The sequence below is a fragment of the Dufourea novaeangliae genome, unplaced genomic scaffold, assembly GCF_001272555.1.
Source record: "Dufourea novaeangliae isolate 0120121106 unplaced genomic scaffold, ASM127255v1 scaffold316, whole genome shotgun sequence".
NCBI classification, from domain to species: domain Eukaryota; kingdom Metazoa; phylum Arthropoda; class Insecta; order Hymenoptera; family Halictidae; genus Dufourea; species Dufourea novaeangliae.
Genome location: NW_015374191.1, coordinates 86,894 through 109,604, shown reverse-complemented (window position 1 = coordinate 109,604; position 22,711 = coordinate 86,894). Strand labels below are relative to the sequence as shown.

At 43.0% G+C, this 22,711-nt stretch overlaps 1 protein-coding gene and 1 non-coding gene across 2 annotated transcripts; one reads left to right on the top strand and one right to left on the bottom strand.

The window, feature by feature from the left end:
• The first annotated feature begins 4,440 nt into the window (after positions 1–4,440).
• Positions 4,441–10,323, top strand: LOC107192166 (EF-hand calcium-binding domain-containing protein 1-like). The gene is made up of 7 exons (XM_015581368.1): positions 4,441–4,459; positions 4,573–4,625; positions 9,147–9,258; positions 9,333–9,493; positions 9,557–9,637; positions 9,909–10,019; positions 10,135–10,323. Exons 1-7 carry the CDS (start codon positions 4,441–4,443, stop codon positions 10,321–10,323), a joined length of 726 nt encoding a protein of 241 aa, XP_015436854.1.
• Trnae-uuc lies at positions 8,575–8,715 on the bottom strand. The gene is made up of 2 exons: positions 8,679–8,715; positions 8,575–8,609 (listed from the first exon to the last, which is right to left on the bottom strand). It is a non-coding gene; the product is annotated as a tRNA-Glu (tRNA).
• Positions 10,324–22,711: the final 12,388 nt, after the last annotated feature.

Genomic DNA, 22,711 nt, shown 5'->3' with positions numbered 1-22,711 from the left:
ACACGACGCAGCTCGGTAAGGACGATTCGTCGGCATGAGATTGGTGGAGGGGTTGAGGCACAGAGCGGGGGGGGGGGGGAATCGGAGGACCAAAAGGGGCTTATCATATTTTCGTGCCACGGGACAAATCCCTAAATCTTGTTTACAAGCAGATTCCACAATACCGGGGTATAAGGGATTTAATGCGACTCGTGGCCGATCTTCGCGAAAGCCTCCTTTAAAGTGTAATTTACTACGAAAGGATTATTCGCCGTCCACGGAACGGACACACGGTAAACGCCTTTTGTCGCGGGACGTCTGCCAAACTCGTTCTTTACCCCGTTGACAAAACGCGAATTATGTGTTCGAATGCGACGAATCGACTGCAAACGGATAGACTACTGTGGCCTCTGCATAGGCGACAAGATGGACGTCGAATGTTCGTTTTTGCGATAGTCCGACTCCTCGAAATTTTCCATTCGAGAGGAGAATTCACGTTCATTTCGTTTTACATCGGGTCCACTCGATGATAGTTACGTAGGAAGCGAAGGGAGAGTCTATTTTGCGATAAATCGAGTTGGCTTCAACGTGGGTTGAGATTGGTCGGTCCCGACTGTGAGATGGCACCCCCCTCACCCCCCTTTTTCTGCTCGCAGCGGGGTGTATTCTGGCCAGCGAAGCGTCTCCTAACAGGATTACTATGACGCGATTGTATACGCGTCAAGGAAATAGAGCGGCATTGTGGATCCCGAAACGACTCGGATTGGATGTCGGCCAGACTGAAAATTAGGAATGCGGCCCTTTCAGTCCTGTATGTTAAATATTTCTTATACCGTCGTTTTGTCGAGAGACATCTGCTCCCTGCGGATAAGATGTAGATTACGTAACTTTGTGAAGAATATGTCTTTTGACCGCGTCCAACACGCGTTCCAATAATAAAATTCATTTACTTCACTTGTTGGTAATTTAAAATTTGAATACTGTGCCTAAAAAATTCATGGTTCTGTGATTTTTGGTATCTGAAGTAATACACTGACCGAGTTGATCAAAAGTTTGAAAAACTAAATGACAAAAACATTCTAGTTAGAAAAATCAAATTAAAAGTGCAGTGTAATCTGTACTCGAATAGATGAAATGGCATCCTTAACGAATTGTTACATGTTTTAGGTAATGATTATTAGTTAATACCTTGACTAACTTGAAATAGTAATGTCAAAACCTTTGTCTAATAATAATTGTACAGTATTCCCCAAAAATTTCTTTACACTGAAAATACAGGAACTCGTGCAAAAGTATCTTATTAATCACGAGATTTTCATTACCTTCAACTTCCATCGCAAAATAACTTTAACCGTGAATTACAAAAAAATACGTAGTATTCATAAAAGTAAAAATAAATCCCAAACGAAAAGGGAATTGCAGAATCTCGTGAGCACTAAGGAACTTTTGTACGACTTTCCACACTTTTGATTCAAGAACATCTCTAGTTTATAATATTTCTAGACAAAGACTTCAATTTTACTGACGAAAGCAATCATATCTGAAACGGGTAATATGTACTTCGTTAAGAGCAACAATTTATCTTTTCACAAAACAAATTTGACTTCGTCGTAAGAAAAAAAGATAGCATTGCTGAAATTGAAAAAGAATGTATTAATGATAAGAAGAATTTGAATACCTCCCCGTATAACATCCTCAGCGCCACGTAACAATTCATCAACGTCAGCTCTTCAACACCTTGCACACGACATTTTCGTGAAGGTAGACAACGAACCACAGCCATTAACACGGGCCTCGTTCAACGGGTCCCGTCGAAGGAGCGCATACAAACGACTGGCAATTTCCGGTGCATTTATATCACCAAGAGACGTTTGCAACCCTTCTTACGAAATCGCTTAAAGGGGGATTGCGGACAAATGGGGTGGTTGATGCCCGGTATCACGGCCGTTGGCACGTTCGTTCACACGTATACATAGAATACATACATACAGGGTGAGTCCATAAGAACTATCTTCTATAATAATTCATTACCTATTGGTTGAATGAAAAAAACGTTTTAACGTTCCTCCATTCCTTATTTTCCCAACTTAATTTGTCCCTCGGTGTCAAATTGACACAATGGTAAAAAATTATCATAAAGAGGAGATAAATAGTTAAACTCTACAAATTCATTAAAATAAAAGAGTAACATTATTTCCTACGAGAAAAATATATCAAATTGACACAAGGAACGGAAGATGGTTAATTAATTATATAGCATTTTAAGGGACGCCTGGGATAGATATAACTTTTTTTTTTTTCAAATATCAAGTTGACCAAGAGTTTTCTTCAAGGTCAGTGCATTCTTTTTTACTACAATCAGACTATAGGTCGCTGAATTCGCCCTTCCATCGATAACATTGTGATATTAAAAAAAAGATGCATTGACCTTGAAAAAACTCAATGCCACGTTGATATCTCAACAAAAAATAAGATAGAAAAAAAATTAAATTGTATCCTTCCGATACGTCAATCAATAGGTAACAAGTTATTTTAGATAGTAGTTTTTATTGACTCACCCTGTACACGCTAGCTGCGACACACACACACACACACACACACACACACGGGCCTATCATCCCCTATCAACGCGTACGCGGGCTCTGAAAAATCACGTCGGCTTTATCACGCGGCACTCCTCGACGGCGGCTTAAAACGGCGGTGGGCGTTGAAAACGCAGCTTGTCCCCATCGCGGTGGCGTCGGCGACAGCATGACTGTCATCGCGCACGGAACAGGGTCGACTGGCGGATCGAAAGAATAAATTGCCTAAGTCAAGGAGAAAAATGAGGAAATTATTCCGAGGACCCTTAACTGTACCTTCGGTGTGCGCACCGTGGGCCACGTGGTTTCCTTTTTTTCTCACTTCTGTATATAGATTTCTCGATCGTGGAGAGGAGCGTATTTTGGTTTCTTTTGTACATGTAAATATTATTCTTCACTTTCGACCATACAATGAGGCCTCCGGTAACCGAAATAATAGAGATACATGAGCTATTTAGTCCATACTTTTTTAGGACACTTTCTATAAGGAAGTTAGCAGTCTACTTTATACAATAGAAGTCTGTGGTAATGACCGAATTCGTTCGAAGATGGCGGATAAAATGACACCAAAGATCAAAGACCAGCCACGAACTGTCTCAGGAGGGTTGCGGAAACTCGGTTTTACGACGAGATGAACCGAACGGTTTGCGTGTCGAGAACTGGCCCCTGTTGTGTAACAACATTCAGAGTAAGTTGTACGACAAATGTCGAACGAAGGCTCGAACTAAGTGAACCGTGAATCGATGGGATCACGGTTTGTGCGAACCCAGTCCCATCAGGATTTCTTCTTCGTGGCGCAGTTTCCTATTGTCGAGGGAACACCTTGGACCTCATACCGGGACATTGTGCAACGACGAGAATCAGAGCCAATAGCCGAGGGGTTGCGGATCCCCGATTTTTCGAAGATTGAAAACGTGGGTGGCAGAGTCACATGCCGTCACGAAGACTCGAAATCCGGTCTAATAAGGCGTCCCGAGACGTTGCAGCATGCCTCGTTAAATTTCACGAAACTGTTTACCGCTACTTCATGCCTGCAGGGATATGCTGTTAGTTGTCACTGTTTAGTTGTCAGAAAACAGTGATTATAATCATGTCGAATGTGTATTTAACAAATAATTATACGCAGTTTATATATGATGTAGAATGTTTTTGATAGCCTACAGACACATAAATTTGTATTATTAATTTATATTACACTTGTTCTTAAATTGTAAATATCAATCTCTTGATGGTCAATGTAACCACTAGCATTAATAATTCATTTTGAATTCTTGAATTAGACAAATCTATAGGCAAGCGTAGGCTACATACAAAAATAGAAATGTACCACATTAACGAAAAAAGTAATTGTCAAAAAAGTGTAATTTCTAATGGAAGTTACACGCGTCGGGGGCAGAGGATGTTAAGCAATTGTGAAAACAGGAACAGCTGTCACGAACGAGACGTTGACAATGAAAGTTCGATGATCATCAATCATTTCTCGTTTACTGGGAGGACGTGTGAGTCATTAAGCAGAGTGGAGACTCCGACTGATGAATTTAACGCACGCTACAGGTTCGTTTTTTTTCTTTCTTTACGCCTGAAGAAACATTTCATGGCTTACTTCCTGAGACAATTAATCAATCTCCTCCTACATTACGGAAATCCTTGTTTAAGCTTCATTTTTTCTTGACCTAGAAATAACAGCTTCTCCCAGAAAAAAGTCGACCAATCCTTCCTGTGCACCTGAACTACTCATTTCTAATATAAGTAACCAACCACCTGTTAATTCTGTTTTTCACTTAAAAAATGAAGTTATGCTTAAAATTTTATTCCCCCAATTTATTCTTTCAACATCTTAAACCTTAAGATCAATGGACAACGCAATCATAAGTGACCCATGACCATTGCTAACAAAAGTAAAATTGAATCGAGTAACCAATGCAATTCTGTGAAGAATCTTCTGTTGAGCATAATAAATTGTTAATCTTCATCAAAAGTATATAAATGAACAAATTTTTGTCACTTTTAGGGACCGTTTTGAATAACGTCATCATCCATCAACAGTGTTCTCAACATTTCCATGTAAGTCGAATATTTTTCTATATTTTTCTATTTTTTTACTGAACTTGACGATATGAAAAGATCTAAGGTGAACAACAAAGCATTGAACGAATCTTTCAAGGTCAATAATAAGTTGAGGCGAGTTCTTTGAAGAAAAAAGAAATCCAGTATCAGAATTGTCTTTCGATACCCAAAGATAACAACCCCAAGAGAACTGACAAAAATCTTCTTCGGGGTAACCTCGACCGGAGCTCCAAGCGTAGCGAGACAAGAACACCTTAACGTCACATAAATTTCTGCCCGTTCACACCGAAGCGAAAAAGACCGTCGGACCCCGAAACTAGGGGCCCCATAGCCGATGGTGAAATCACATTTATCCCGAAACCGTCCGCTCGTATATACTACCCGTGGGCCCCCGATGAGCTAGGTAACACGTGCAGTCACACGGCAATAACTCTAAAAATTTTGATTGCGCGCCAGGGGTAGTCCATCCCCCCTAAGGCGTCCAATGGTAATGGGGGCCCGCCACCTCCCCTCTCAACCCTTGCATCAACACCCACGTGGCCGTAGGGTTCGAACGCGTCGGTCCACACCGCGCCACGTCGTAAATAAAGGCGAAAATTGTTGACCGGATCGCCTCCCTCTCTCTCCATTCGGTTTTAAGCGTTAAACAAGAAGGGGATGGGGGAAGGGCACCGGTGATGCCGGGTCCAGCGCGCCGTATCTTTGATCTCTGTTTGCCGAGGCATGCATCACCCGCGAGATAATCGGGAATAATTATTTGTTAGATAAATACGATCCCAGTCGGCCGATACGAGGCACGGATTTACGATGGACCACTTTGCTCGCTTGTAAATGACGCCGGGATGGAAACGCCACGGGGACGGCGCGCCGCACAGTGGTCTGGATCCGTAAAAAACACGAAGTACAATTCATAGCGCTTTCGTTTATACGTTACTGGCTACGTGTGTCTGGCGTTGCTCAGGATTAATTCTTGCAGGGGTTGTGGTACCGTATACGTTTAACATCTTTTTCAGGTTTTTCAATGTTTCCGATCTATTTTGTAATTTGTATGCACATGCCCGTACTTTTTAGACTCTCAAGGATCCAATTTATGCTACCTAGCCGTGAGAAACTCAACCAATCCTCCCCCATTGGACGGTTTACGTTTCGCAATTTACATTTCATAACGTGTTCAACGGGGGAGCATACACGCTTGATCGTGCGGACGCGCGTAAATATCCGTAGGTATACCCTATGCAACCCGATGCACGCGATCCAGACGGTCGATTGCACGCCCGGGAACGGCGGGAAGATCTAGAGATCCTTACCCGAGAGGTACGATTATCGAGAGGGCGCGAGGATCAGAAGGAGGGGAAGGACGTAAGCCCTGTCGTTACGCAAGCGTCAGCTCCGGCACGCAAACGCTTCCAACTCGTCTACACGCCGCGCGGATCTACATACACGCGTATTTACAAGCTATCTATCGCGGCGCGAATTTCTTATCCCGGTTGCACGCTTATGGGAACAACGTAATTACGGTACGGGGCGGTAATTGATCGTACCCGGGGGGACGTGTTTCAGATCGATCCGTGGGGAGGAGAAAACGGGTTTCGGGGTAAAAGTGAAACCAGCATGGATGTTTCTTGCACCTTCGGGCAACGCGTTCGGTAGACATAAGTAGGTAATAAATCTTGGATTTTTATGCGATGGGTAGTTGGTAGAACTGGTGGAATGTTAAATTATTGTTTGATGTCAGGGGACTATAAAAAAAAAAATACTTCGCAATTTTCGGGGAAATAAAAAAATACTTCGCAATTTTTGCATTGATTAAACGCAGAAATTCCAATTTTTGTAATAAAAATATACTTCTTGAATAAGTAAGAGAGCGATCAATGACTTAATCTCATTAACCGTTGGAAGGTGAGAATGACGCTGTTAGATACTGCTGCTTTTCACTATGTATGCATTATTTGAATAAAATTCTGCGCAACTCTGCCCTGAACGAATGCTATACGATCTTATACTGTTCAATATTAATTTAAATCAGCCTGTGTATATAGAACCCACACACACACACCGCACCATTTCGACAGATTCAATTACACCTCGCGAAACAGCCTACCACCTTCTGACCGAACAGTTATCCAGCCTCCCTTCCCTATCCGCCGGACGTCTTTCACTCTCTACAAACAAGACTGCCCGGGCTGCCAAATAAAGCAAAAGATTATATTACTTTCCATCGTTTTGCCTGGTCGGAAACAATCCACACGCAAATCGTCCGAGTTTCACGCGTCTCATAGAGCCCGGTGCACCGTGTCGTACATCAACGTCCCGCAAAAAGGTGGGCGGACGTCGCGTCAGCCGTTGACGCCCCGCGAAATTGAATCTAAGGGTCCAGGGGTTCTGGGCTCTTCCTTCCTCCCTGCAGCCACGTTCACTCCGGGTAGGTCGCAAATCATCACCTCGCTACATTTACAACGTTAGATAGCCCAAGATTACGGTCGTTCGGGTTTTCAAGCCTGAGAAGAGACGAGGAATTCCATCCAACGTTCTTCCACTCTGGGTGAACGCTGGCAGTTATGGCACCGTTCGTAAAAACGATCTGTGGCAATTCGTAGATCTCTTTGCTTGTTCGTGCGCGCGAAAACAGTCGCTTTCGTGAGGTAGTAGGAAGAACGTAACACCGATAATTTATCAGCAAGCACGACGACTAATGAGCTTGTGATTACAGGAATCGAACGAAGAGGACTCGTTGCCGTGATCTGTGTATACCAAGTGTACATACGTGTGTGTCTCTGTTCACTGGTGGATCGCTGGATCGTATGCGTATTATGGCCAGAGAGACGCCCACCCACCTGCGTCGAGGCTCCATTTGCGTATTGTTTCGCTCGGACAGTTGGGCTTGATTGAGTGCTTAACGGTGACAGGGGTCGGGCTGGCTGAGATCATTGAAATGCTTCGCGGGTATAGTCAGTAATGCAATGTGAATGGCATGGTATGAGGTACTGTCGACTTCGATCGAGGGGGATTTTAATCTTGTTCCTGGAGTATAATTGCGTTTTTAATGGGTGTTCATCTATCTTCGGTAGGTGGGCCGTGGGGATACACGCTGGTTAGATGTCGCGGATTTGAGACCTGTGTAGCAACTATTATCGGGATAGGCAGATCATCTAGATATTTTTTATAAACGTAGTATTTTACTTGGTCTCAATGAAAACGAATAATGTTCATCATTTGCTGTACCGATTTTGAAATTATCAAAACGAATCTGACTCGATGTTATAAGGCAAGGAGTTAATAAACTTTATATAAAAAGTTGTTTCACTAAAAATGTAAAGAAAGTATCATATCAAGGAGCATTTTCCTCTGGTTTCTTATCTTGAAGAGTTCGGTTCCATCACGAAATTCCTTCTAAAATTGTTCAGCTGCAGACCCCATCTCGCTACCAAGGACCTTACTCAGTCTCGTCCGTTCCTTAAGCCGTTTCAACGTTTTTACATTCCCGACGAAATCCCCCCGCTTTTGTGCCCGTTTATTGCGCGCGCCATCCAAATGATGTCATTAGATATACTTAGGCGGGACTTTATTGGCGTCTTTTATGCCGGTCGAACCGGCTTCCGTGCAACGGATTCGTGATCGGGCGCGTTCACGACTTATCGGTTATCACGCCGAAATTTGTTTTCCGTCTTTCTGGCCGAGCCGTGATCACGGCAGCCACGTGAGAACCGACCACCTTTTTATTGCGATTCCACGTCGGTGGGGCCATTTTGCGGGAGTTTTTCGTGCGTGATTCATCAGGGGCCCGCGGGTTATTTACACACGCTTTTATGATAATCTTCCGAATGATTGCCCTGGGAAAAGAAACTCTCCAAAGGTGAAAGATCGAATCGATCCTTTCTGCGAACCCAACGATCGCGTTTTGAAGTGCATTATTGAATATCAAAAGAAAACTTGATAAAAAAGAAGCTGGCCCATGGGGGGATCGAACCCGCGACCTTCGCGTTATTAGCACGACGATCTACCTAGCTTAATTAAAAAAAATAAAATTAAGAAATGGGAAATAAACAAAAATGAAAATCGACGCTCTAACCAACTGAGCTAATGGGCCGACGCTGTCCGTCTCTAACTGCAAACATTTTACTAAAAATTTGTATTCCATATTTGCCTAGTATTTATTAAGATTTCAATATTTGCATTAATTGTAATAATGAAATAAGAATTTTCGTATTTGAATTGTTTGTTCCTTATTATACAACGTAATTCTGAAAAACGTTACATTATTCGCAGCCATATTCTGTACTACAAAATTAAAAAAACAGTTCTGGTATAAGAATTTATATTAGAAGAACTGTTTTCTATTTTTCTTTTCAATTCAGGATTACTTCGTGTACTATCCAACGTTTCGAAATATATTTCGACGAAATTCGAAATATAGTATGATCAATATATTCATGAAATCTGAAAACGAAACAATCGACAACTCCCTGTGAAACATGAAAGACATTTGACACCATTTCGGAGACGACTTAATTTGAACAGCCGGTGGACAATTTAAACGATACGCTCCAAGAAATTGTTTTCAGGACGAAAAATTTGGACCGTTTCAAAAGATTGGCACGTCAAACGCATTTCAATGTTAGGGAAGTTGAAGGTTGTACCTGTATCATTTTAATCCTTCTTTTTATTTGTTCCACGTAGGTTATACTGAATCATTCTTCTCGACAGCTCTGGCGATAATTCATCGTAAATGTCTTCAAACGTTGGGTCCAATTACTAGAACGGTGTTTCGTGATATATTTCAAGCGGGATTCGATTTCACCGAAAATATACGTCATTTGTTTATCGACAGAATATTCAGCGTGTTCGATAAAAGGAATGCTTTACAGGTAATGTAATGAACAAGCAGAAATTGCTAATTGGTAAACAGTTATTGTGGAATATTGTTATAGGTACATGTTGATCAATGGATCGAGGGACTTTCAGTGACAGTTCGCGGCAATATGGACGAGAAAATACAGTTCGCTTATAAAGTATCTCCTTTTTTTATGATTTGTGTACCATTAACGAATTCAGTCTTTGCAATTGACATACTCCAAGTGATTCACAGTTTAATCTGAATTATTATTTTCGAAAAATGATCGACACGACAATTCTGTTTCTGATTAAAATTTTTAAACGTTACCTGCTGCAAAAGTTTTGTACTTACAGATCAATATTCTTATAAAAATTTTAAATACGAAGATTCTAAATGATTAGAGAGTAAAGTTTCGTTCGTTTTAATTAAAATTTTGTAATACACAGGTGTACGACAACTTGAAAACTAACAAATTGAAGAGGGAGCAGATATTCCCAACGATGCGTGGATGTTTGATCCAGTTGCAGAATGATGAAAATCCGGATGAAGCTGTAAAGGTGACGATTAAATATTATAAAAAAAAAAATTAAATTCATTACAAATATTGAACAAAAATTTTTAATTTGTACACTATTAAGATCGAATCCTAAAACCAAAGAATATTTTTCACAGGATCTTATAGATCTCCTGCTTAAAAAGCTCGATGTAGATCGTGACGGTTCCATCTCTGAAGAGGACTTCAAAACAGCCGTGAAGGAGAGAAATCCACTCTTATTAGAATGTCTAGGACCAGTCTTTCCAGACAGGCACGCTCGCTGGGTCTTCCTGAACACATTTACAGACCGTCTTGGAAGTTACTAACGATCTAATTAAACCCTTAACAGGCAACATTCTTTTTTTAATAACGCACAAGTGAAGTTGAAACTGACTATAGAAGATTAATACACAAATTGTCCACCTAATGATTAGAACAATCATCCTACCGACTTAGAGATAATGAAACAGATGAAATTAGTCATCTTACAAGCGAAATTGCTAAAAAGCTGATTAGACGCAGACATCGTCATCTGTAGAATTATTATAAACTGTCAGTTTTGCGATAACTTCGTTGACATAGTATATTTAATAACATCGAAAAATTCGTAAGGATCTTTCAAGTTTTTGCTTCAAATTCGAGAAATTTTCTAATATTTAAGATAATTAGACGAAGTATGTTAAGGAGTTAATAGAAATCGCAAGATAAATTGCCTCGATGTGTATTTCTATCAAGAGTCTACACACAACAACTAGTCTAGAAGAGGAATTCAAGAGGAATACTCGCCGTGAAGCCAACAGCAACGACGGCCAACAGGAGAGGAAAATGTGCCAAATCAGACAGAAGAGATCCGTCTAGGCTAGTCCACGCTCCACTAACTTTTTCCACGTCGAACCCGAGTTGCATTCCTTACGACTGATCGAACGACGAAGATTGACTCGCCCTCCTCTTCCAAAAAATCGCTAATGGACCGCAATAATACCATCCCCTAATCGCATCAGATGCAATCCGTGACGTAATTGTTGAAGAGGACTCGATTAACTGCTCAATTGAGCTTCGTGAGTGCAAATTATCTACTCGGTAAGTTGCATTTCACCATAAAATTTTCTTCGTTCGTGGATGCATCACCTGGAGTCCACTGGCGAGAGAATTAATTTTATTCAGAAATACAATTATCGTTTCATAAACGCCCAACAGCCCATTCAAATAGCCTCCACTGGTCAAAGCGTTAATAGACCGTTATATAAAAAAGAAAGCCCGACAATACGGTATTGTCAGATTGTTAATTAATCTCCGCCCGGTCGTTTCCCAAAATTGTGTTCGAATTTCGCATCCACGCACAAAAGGCACCCCCGTCCCCGACTTCTCCCACGATTAATAGAGACCTAGGTTAGCTGGATACGGTGAGCAAATACAGATTGTGCCCGCGAGTGCAGTGTAAACACGTAGCTGCGGAAAAGCCGCAATTCCGTCGATGGCAGCGCGAATGGAATCTCGGGACAACGATGTGGTGGGATGTGTTACAAAAAAACATAATGAATGTTTGAGGATCGAGGTTACGGGTCGAATGGCCGGATCTCGGCGTCTCAAGCAGCTATAACAACAAATTAAACGAGAAAATCTCGAGGCTTTCGTCGAAAACGTCCACCCTGCCTGGGAGGCTTCGGGCCACAATGCGTGGGCGTGCACACGTACGACGTCGTGTAACACCGACACACGCGTACACGATGCCTCCTTTCTCTCTTGTCTTCGTTCTTTTTCCCTTGGTTCTCTTCTCTCTGTCTGTCTGTATGCTTCCCAAAAGGGAGAAGGTGGAACGATATTCTGTAAAGAGTATAATAACGTGCGTATGAAAGGGCAGATCCTTTGTGGGTAGCCGACCGTGTCTTGAAAGGATCCACCAGGATCTGCCGTGGCGGCGCGGAGAAGACGGAAAAGGTGGGGGGTTGGGGAGGCGAATGAGGATCGTCGAGATCGAGAGTTAGGGCACCAGCTGAGAAAACATGCCCGTGGCGTGTCGACAGCGAAATGTTCGTATTTGTGTCTGCGACCGTGGATACGCGCGGGTACATGCTGCGGAAGAAAAGATAGTGGTAGTCCAGGATGTTCGTAAATTCGTAGGTGGCGCGATGGAGGCGGCCACGTGCACCTCCACTCTCATCGATTGAGACGGCGCTGACAAGCGTTCGGGGTTGGTTGAAAATGGTAGAATGTGTATTTTCACGAATTTGTATGAATGCAAGTGGGGTTATTTGTGGAATTTATGAAATAGGATAAAATGGAAATTTTTTAATGGGGATAATGACTGGAAAATTACTGAAAGTTTTTTTTATTAACCCCGTTACTGCGTAGTGTAACTTCGACGTCATATACTAGTTTTATCGTTGTTAAATTTTAGAGGATGGGCAGATTTTATATGACTTTTTATATTTTGGAATTAGAACTTTTATATGTTTATTGTAGTGTTGAAACTGCGAACGATAAGGGAACCTTCTGGAACCTAAAAATAGGCTTCTCGTCCAATCTAAAGATTAAGCAAATGAGAATGTTTCGTTCCACAGTTGACCAATGTAACTTGAAAATTACAATATACGTAGCTGTTCATCTGCAAGTGTAGGTATTAATTGCCCAATGTACAATACATTTTTTTCCGATGATATCATAAGATTTATACGTAAAATCAGTATACATATGTACAAACTAAGTTTCGTTCTGGGTCGATACTTTCGTTAAATCTTTTTATTATAAAATAATATTTTCCATTTCCACTTTTGCATTGTACTATAAACATCAGTCTATTTATAATTTCATTTCTGTTTTATCGTCACAATAAATATCATCGTACGAATACTACAACGAAAACAAGAAAAAAAAACGAAAACTCACAGTAATAAAATTTTTTATCGCCCAGAAGAAATAAATTTGATCACAGTTTAACCGTCCGGTCTGTATGTGTAACAATATCCCCCTTGGAGAGCCCGAAAAAAAAGCATTAATCAGAGGACGGAAGCGCGTGATCCTGGGCACAAAAGCATAAATTATAATCAGCCTCGATTACTCGGGAATGGTTGTGATTTCGACGGAACGTGATGAGACGGCGAGCGATTCGATTTGCGTGGCCCACGCCCACGCATCAAAAGGGCCGTTGCGGCGTCTTGGTCCACGGGCAAAGGATTACGAGAATACCCCGGCGAGTCTTTTTCTCGGACGATAAATCCAACCGGTAATTCGTGGAGGGGAAGGGGGATGGCGATTCACGTGAAATCCAATGCGTAGATCGTATTCACGCGTGCGTATATACGCGTTCAGTGAGAAGAGGGGGTGGATGAGGGCATAGAAAAGATGAAAGGTGAGGGAGGGAAGCAGAAAATAAAATAAAAATAAAAATAAAATCGTGCTTCTTGGTTTGCGCGACACGTGACCCCGTGATCTTAGGAACGCCGTGAATCAGGCAAAGCGTGTAATTTAACGGAGATGGAAATTGAAATTCAGACATTTCGCGTGGGCTGTTAGGCGATTTTAATTGTCGTTCAGGACTCGGCAAGCCGCGCTACACAGTCGCGTAACTGTATACGAATCATAATTTATTATTCGTTAATATTGAATGTGATTTATATTAAGTGGCGAATAGTAACTTAACTTTTATTAAATTGTAAATCACACTGTACAATGTAAAATTGTTCGCCTACTACGAGCCAATTGTGTGTGTGTGTGTGTGTGTGTGTGTGTGTGTGTATTTTAGAGTCGGAGATGAATCTTTACGTTTCGGATATTTATTTGATACTGGGGTCTCGAATACAATATTAAAATTGAATTTATGTATTTATATGTACATATATGTAACTGTACAGGGTGTTCGACTACCGGTGTCAGAAACTTTATGGGATGATTCTATTTTGTCGGAATAAAACGAAAATCAAGAATCATAAAATTTTGTCGGAGGTTTCGTGTTTAAGTTATTAATAATGGAAAATTGGTGTCAGAAACACTTGCAATCAAAAGATTTGCGTAGCAACAGTAAGCGAAATGAATGATAATAATGGCACGTACGGTGGCCGTTCCTGAAAAAATACATGTGGTATCAAATCTACAGGTCAATTGCGATCTTTGGCGACCCTGTCAAAAAGACCAGGAAATATTATATCGTTTGGCTGTTTACATAGTTTTATTACTTTCCTGTCAATGCCTAAGGTGGCTGTATATGTATAGTCAGACTGTATACAGTTAAATACATAAATACATTCCACACATTTTTCTCTCACACTATATACATCAACTCCCACATAATTATAATTATAATTACACGACAGATCATTACGTCGCCCACATTTGCCGACGAAAAAACTACCCCTGTCGCTGCAACCCCTCCAAAATCCAATAGATCAAGCCTTCCGACTCTCTTTCGTAACAGCAAGCATATCGCCCATTACTTCCACCTCAATCCTCGGACGTTCCTCCATTCCCAGCTGCCACTGTAATTATTTACCATATACACTGATTCTTGTTACAGAACAAACCGCGCTCGTATTTCCGTCCCCTTCGACCGAAACGCAATAATTCTTGGGCCGGTTGCCTTGTACAGTGGAAACTGAGGCGATACCGAGAAAACCGGGGGGCCTAGGCCAAAGCACGATAAATCAGCGGATTCGTTAGCGGAATCTTCCTGAATCCATTTGTCCGGGAGGCAGACCGTCGGGGGGGTTAGATCCCGCTGTTTCGACAAGCCGGGTGTCGTGTTCGAACGGGTGACCACGTGCTGCCGTTTGTCCCTTCTCTTTTAAGGAGCAAGCACCGGTGTGACTGCATGAAAAAAATCGACTTTTTTTCTTTGCTCACATTTTCATATACGGATGTACAGCCACGAGCAAACTCGGCTTCCGCTAGGGGAGGAAACGGAGTAGAGCTAAGGGCCTCCTTTAAAGATATTGGTAAAATATTTAGGAAAAGATTTTAGAATTTAAGATTTTTATACAGTGGGTGAACCCAAGGAATATATTCTTGTTTAGAGTATAGAATACGAATGTACAGAGTACGAAGAAATTAAAAGTTTAGAAATAGTTTTAATTCTTTAACAGAATGTCACAGAGGAAAATATTATATCGTAGACACACTTTGCATGAAGAATAATTTCTTTGATGAAAGTAAGTGTCAGTCCACTATATTATATTTTTGTTTACAGAAATAATACAAAAATATTTCAAGTTTAACGTACATTGCAATTGTGTTATATCATAGCCCATCTCGTCAGTTAAGGGTTAACCATCTCAAGGCGTCTCGTGTCTCCCCCTGGGCCTACGTGCATCTGTACGGTTCGTTGAACATTCCGCGGTCGCGCGAAACATTGCGCAAGGCGTGTCTCAGCCAGACCAGAACGGCCCCATCGAAATTTATGGTACACACGAGACCGAAAGCGGCTGGCCGGCCAGTCGATTTTTCCGCGGGTTGGAAATCGATCGAAACCGCCGCCACGGGTCCACATACGATTCTGACGCTTTCGCCTATCCGTTAATTAAATTTATTGGTCGAGGCGGGGAACGACCTTTCGCCCGTTTCCCCCTCCGACACACTGGTTCCCGCTCCCATGGAATTCCGCGCAATAATAAATTTCTGGATGCTTGATTTATCGGGTCAACCGATCACCGGTGATACCGCGTAGGTGTCGCGGACTCGCGGGAGGAATGGACGGCGATTGCGTTCCGCGATCGCGCCCCCTTCTCGCTGGAATTTCGATGAGGCCTGACATAGAAAGGCTCGCTGTCTGAATTTGAATTTCTACGTTCTACGAATCTGAAAGAATTTGAATTTCTACGTTCAACCAATTAAAAATAAAATTCCATTTTATCTTTGATTCATTATTCTTAACTCTTTATCTAAATAATGAATTTGCCCCTCTTTGGTATTAAAACCTCGTCATACTCGGTTGCTGAATCATCAACTGTCCCCAAATAAATGCGAGTCTTATAAGAAATTAAACCACGACCACGGGTAGCCTGCCAATAGATTCCCTTGCCCCGTCTATCCGTACCAAAAGTTTCGTGTCAGTCGAGCGAGACGTGTGTTTCTCGTTTCGTTCAGCGTAGTTAATTAGCTCAACGAATGGAACGGCGCGGGATGTCGAGGCAGAACGATAGGATCTCTGAAAGACACGTTGGGTTACGCCCGCGACGTGCCACGCGACTAGACAGATTTCCAAGAGGTAGGACCCGTCTGTCCCGGTTTGCAGCAGCAGTATACAGGGTGTTAATAAAAATGTGGGACATTTTCACAGGGTCGAGTCTACACTATCAAACTAACAAGGGAAGGCACGGAAGTGTGAAAATATCCCACCTGTTTATTACCACCCTGTATAACACGTCATGGTAGAGAATGAAGGCTGCGTTAAATCGTCTGTCGGCTGTTTGTTTCTCAGATGCGTGGCCCTATTCAATTTGAAGATGACCGAAATTCCCGCGCCAGCCGCCTTGTTCTCTCTGTCCCGGTAGCAACGGTTGCCTCGCTCCAAATTACAGGGAATTTATCGCGCGAGGACGGTATACCAGCGATGAGGAATGCATCATTCGGCTTAATGACGGTGATAAATTCGCACGCGAAGAAACGTCTACCCCGTAAACACGTCCTCGGGCGTAATTTCGTATTCGCGAGCGAGCACTGTCGTGGAAATGATGTACAGCAATGACAAAAAAAGGAACAGCAATTTCGAACGACGGACGATCGAAATCGTGTAGAATTGTGCTGCTGTTTCCCTTAGCACTTTGTTGATAGCAGCGGTTTCGACCGATGAGAGCCTGACGAATTAATGAAAGGCGAAATAAACGGACAGTACTTATAGGATTATATTAAACTTTCCAATTTATTGACCCGAATTATACGTTCGTTAGGATTCGAACCACTCATCGGGGGGACTATAACCGCGGGCAATGCAAATTTCCTTGAATTTGGGACGAAGAAATTGCCTCTTTAAGCTTCCTTGTTGCAAAGGTGTGGTTGCAATGATACTACAGTACATTCGTGGTGTACAATGTTGCCAGTGATAATCAAGTGAACACTGGCTGCAATTTGTTTAATTTTCATTAATATTGGGACACTGTCTGAATTCGTAAGTGAGTTGTGGGGAGCTGAATAGTTCGCCATGTGTAGTGCCATTCTTGCATCGATCATCTTTCGTTTAATCGAGGTAACATCACTTCCCCTACCTATCAATATATTTCCGTTCTTTTAAGTCACAGACAGAGAAGAAGCCGTAAACCAATCCTCACCACTACCGAAACAAAAAGGTGGCAAAATCACACTTCAACTCTGACTGTCCCAACATTAGCAATGCTTCATTTCCCGACATTTTTCACATACATACAAAATTGTTCACCAATACTCGAAAAAGTAATCATAAAACTGTCCAAGCGATCCTATCAGTTAATTCCCAGTCACATTCAAATCGACTGGCCATCGAAGGCCAGAGGCCCCATCCCCATCAGTCGGTCCTCTTTCCTAATTAATTATCTTCAAAAACGTTGAACGCAACAAAGTGACGTGCTCCCCAGGCCCACTCGATCAGCGCAACCCGTTCGCAACAAAAGTGTATCTATCAAAATCCGTGCCGCTCAAAAGGAAGATTAATGGCCGGAATCAGAAGGGCGCAACGGCATGGACCGGTCTGATATCTGTTTATTGAACGTTCGTCCTTCAAGCACCGATTGCAATTTGCAGATAGGGAGCCAATTAACGAGGACTCGACTCTTTCTTTAGGACTCGAAGCTCCGATACAAGAGCACTGCTTCTCATGGTGAACGAAAACATAGAGGCCAAACCCATACGATAATGGCGCGCGCTCTGCCCAAGATCTGGCCATCGCCATAAACTATCTCAAGGTGTCGTGTTTGTCACGGTCATGCGAGACCGAGTTTTCAAAACAGGATTAGGCGGTCCGTCGGTCGGATCTCGGCGCCCGTATCTCTTGCGAAACCGTGGATCGTTCATTTTTCAGCGACGTGTCCCTAACCTCTCTTTTCTCCTTTCACCTCTACCCCCCATTTTTTGGCCCCACGACATCATGGGTCCCAGTCCTGGCGGGTAACCGGGAGGATTATCCACATCCGGTCATTTCAGTCTAATTTTTTTTTTTCGCCTCTTCGCCTGCCTTAGGACGTTAGAAACGTCCGAAGGCGATCCCCCATTCACGGATATATCGAGTGGTTTATTGATCCATTGCGCAGGCGTTCATTCAAGAGGGTAGATCCGTCTACCTTCAATGGCTTTTCGCATTGTTCCTTATAGTCTTCTTTCTCTGACCCTCTCCCTCTCTCTCTTCGAGGAGAGATCGTTCTTGCGATCTGGACCCCATCCCTGGTTTTTTTCCTTCATGTTCTCGTGAGATGTGCATTTCTGTGAACCGATTTAACGAAGACGATGCCTTTTTCCTGGGAGCACGGACTGGACGGAAGTAGGTATGTGTTTCACGTGAGAAGCGACCGTGATGGGTCTTTACAGCGTGTTTGGAAATTGTTGATTTGAGGTTTACACGCGGCTGTTAGATTGTTTGGGTGTCACTGTAGCAGTAAAATGTTTTTATTCTTAATAATCGAATTTTACTCATAAATTTTGTTTTTCTTTTCAATACGCCACATTTTCTTCATAACTTCAACGATACATTTTGCTAAATGAATTTAATACTTTGAAGGATAATATGATAGATGTATCAAGTACCATAAATCCCAACGAAAGCTTAAACACAGTTATGCAAGAAACACTCAAGGGGGCAGAGACTGGGTCCATTCGAACCAGCTGGATTCTGTACGTCAGAGCGCTGTTGAGAAAAAGGCAATCGTATTTCTCGACGAGTCAAAATGTTTCTTCTCTATCCCCGTCATTATGCTAATCCCCCCCTGGATTTTAAATATCGTGCTCGGCTACGTGACCTACTTCGAGGAGAACCTGTCATTTTCCCCGCGAGTATCCTGACAGGATAATGAGCCATCCCGCGCTGCATCGGATTACGTCCAACGCGAAACGAGGAAAAACGAGTTGACTGGGTATAAGAACTGACTTACCGAATGTACGCCTAAATTTGTTGACCATTAATCGGTCGTGAATAAAACACTATCTAGCATCGTCTGCGACAGGAAATTGACAAAAGGACAGACGGAAGATCCGGGACCGGTAGAGTCGTGTCATCGTTAACCCCGACGTCCAAGCCCCTAAATAATTATCACGACGATCAGCCTCGATTAATGTGCCCCACGGCTTCATCTCGGATCCGAACCGAGCCTGCGCTCGCGCCACCAAGAAAAGAACAGACGCACTTCTGGTATTTAGCGTGAGGAATGGCGCACGTCAACGTGATGGATAAACCTCGGTTTCCCCGTCGTACTTTATCGTAAATGGCGAACGGGATATTGCGGAGGCGAAAACACAGGTGGCCCGCGGTCGTGTGTTACGCGAAGAATAGGAACTTGTAAGTAAGAGATCCCGCGGGAATAATTAGGATCATTTGTTATAGAGCAAGCAACTGTCGTTGGCAGTCGACGTGTGATGGTTAGAAAGTTCAGTGTCCTTAAGAACTTCTACGTTGCTCTTGTCGCATTCGTCGACGAATCACTGTATTTGGAAACTGCTACTTAACTTTTATTTGTCAAACTTTACAAACAGGAAAAGCATTTTTTCCCTCGTCCAACTATTCTAGTTCTTATTTAAGGAAGACGTACTACTCCATCAACCGCTCTCAGCTTTTGTTTTTGAAAAGACAAACTACAACGTCATCTGACATCAAACTATTAATATCCTCGAACCATCCGTATTCAACTCTAATTGAATCGGCAGTGTTGCAGATTCGAAGCCCCAAATATCTCTCGCCAGTAATCCCGCAACGTCAGGAGAAACCGAGGCGGCGCGACGGTGTTCCAGCGCGAATCGCCGTTGATTTTGAATTAACTTTTGACCCCCGCCGGTTCGAACCACCGGCGCGGAAATGATCGATAATCATTATGGCCACGGCCGCTGGGGAGTGTACCTACACGTAGCCGGATATCGGGTCTACGTGGGGCAGATACTCATCGGGGATCGATACCAGCCTGTGTATATCTATGGGGTCGAGATATCTTGATATTCTCGGTGAATCTTCGGCAACTTTGCCAGCAACCGCCGCGGAACCGTGATGGTCGTTGGGCGGATTCGCGGAGCGCGCGAATTACTTGATTATACCGCAAGCCGCTCGATCGATGAGGCAATGAATCGAACGATCCATTATTTAATGCTCATTATTACCGCTGATTTGCCGCCGACACCACTTGTAGACAACGAGGCTTCGTCAGTTACGGAAAGGGGATCAATTTCCTGAGGAAAACCGATCGATCGATCGATCGCTGACAGGTGCGTGCGTGCTTAGAGGGAGATATTTATTGGCCCGCGAGCAGCGTAATGCGAGAGTTCATGGGATATTTGTGCCTGGTTGGGAGCAGGTGAATCGTTCATTACTGTGATCAGGCATCATCTTCTTTGCATACTTGGCTTCGGAAGATTTACGGATTTTTTTTCGGTGGGCTCTCCTTGGCCGTTTTGTAAGCAGACACGCGAACTTAGTGGTTTAATAAGAACATAATCTTGTCGTCTTTGCCTCTCGGGAATTAAACGACAGAGCGATACGACGCGAAGTGCACGCTAGCAAACAGAGGCTTGTAATTGTTTCTCGAACTTTCTCAGATAGCAAATGACGCCTTGAAGACGTTGCTTGAAGAAATCAGCATTCTTTTTTGTGGAAATCAAGGATGTACACTGTCCAGAAAATCCAACGCCAATGGCTGAATACGAAATGCATCGCGTTGAAAATCAGCAATTCGTTCCGTCGCGCGTTCGTAGAATCGTCCCGGTATTATTCGTCGATGACTCAGCTCCGAAAATATTTTCAAAATACGTTTTGAATATTAAATTTCGAGGGCTGGCCCGTAGGTCTAAACGTCGGTTTGTTCCGCGTGGATCTTGCCCGTTCCGAGCCTCTTTGATACGATTGTCCCTCTGCGCAGCATTAGAGTTTTCGGGCGGCGACGACAATAGCCTTGGCAAGAATATTTGCAAACGACGTCATCCATTGTCGAGACGCGGGGGTGGCTCGTGTAGATTCATCGGGACACAACATGGAAATCCCGAGTTTTCGAGATGCGTGACGACACTCTTATAAAGGCACTGCTAACGACTCAACATCTGTCGCGTGGTTATTCGAGGCGCATGACGTTCCGACGCCTCCCCGCGGAGCAACAGAGGATCTATCCGTCTAAGTTTTGAAAGCTCTTCCGCTGCCCACCGTGGCAACACGACACCGGCACTGTCATTCTCGACGGAAAGGAATCAATGAATAATGGTAACGGAATCATTTTTCTTAAGTTAAACTCTGTACACTGTGTTGCATAGGGTAACTGCGCGTAATAGAGAACACTTAGGAAAGTGGCTACATTTTTTGGTTGAGAGCCATTCAATTTCTTCGTTATGTACTAATTAATACGATCTTTTTTTATAATAATAATACACTCATGTACTATGACAAAGTATAAACAACTCCAAAACTTTGCTGATGCAAAATCAACAAAAATTTTAGAAATGGTTGGTTTGCAAAGTGACGTTTCTCCCAAATCTTGTAGGACAGATGCCACACACGTGGGGTTAGATGTTACGTTTGTCGAATCGTTCGGCCAAAGCGAGGAACAGTTACATACGTCCAAAAATAGAGTGACAACGTCCGTTCGTATTGCGACCAGGCGATACACCGGGTGCCATTATGGGGCCATAACGCAAGGAGGATAGTGAATCGCAATTGATATGCAAATCTGTCGCATCATTAGTGGCCCCCGTACGTGCGCCCGGCAAAGAAAGAGCACCGAGGAGGTGTGACCATTACAGGAAAAAGGGACTCAAAGGGTAGCTGTCCTGCGCATTCACGCAAAAGAGATGAGAGGGACGATGGTCATCGGGGTCGTTAAAGTGAAAAATTAGACTTTCCTTAGATCCTCCTTGTCGCCTCACGACGGATCCAGATTCAAACGGTTGCATCTGCGGAATGGTCAGCTGCGAGCTATGCAGCCAATTAGATCCATCTCTCTCTCTCTCTGTGAGAAAGTGGCAAAGAAAGGGTAGGCGAAATGGAATTCCTGCGCCTCGATGCCAGCCGCAACGTGTACATGGTTAATAGGGACATTTTTATGCAGGGATAACAAAGAGCAATATTTTTTTTTCTTGCCACTTCTGTAAGCAGTTAAATTGGTTGGATTAACCTTAAACTTTTCATCTCCAATTCCAGACGATTCTTCGTCGTACTAATCGTATCTCTGGATGGTCTTCTTCGGCAGATCAGTACTTTACTATTTCTTTAATACGATGGTAGTGTAATTGAAAAAATAGTGGGTCATTGTACACAGCACTTCCTAGTACCCTTTCGACGCGAGTCTTCTGAAGTTACCAGGGTCTATACATATACGAGGAGGACAGCTTTCACAAACTTCGGAGAATGGCTGCGCATTCATTCTCAGGAAATTTTAATAGATTTGCATCGTGTTTCAGCCCAAGGGAAAATTACCGGTTTCGGTAAAACGGTCTTGAGTTCACCATCACCTGATACCTCGTAAATAGGGGGCACGGTGACGCAGGTGTCTGCTCCAAGGGCGAGAATTCTCCACGCGTGATCGTGTGACTTCATTAACCGCCCCTTCATTTTATAATTGAAAACCAATTGAA

Excerpts from the sequence above, each read along its gene's own strand:
- LOC107192166 (XM_015581368.1), top strand. Across the intron at positions 9,259-9,332 it reads CAATGTTAGGGAAGTTGAAG|CTCTGGCGATAATTCATCGT; the intron begins GTTGTACCTGTA and ends TCTTCTCGACAG. Across the intron at positions 10,020-10,134 it reads ATCCGGATGAAGCTGTAAAG|GATCTTATAGATCTCCTGCT; the intron begins GTGACGATTAAA and ends TATTTTTCACAG.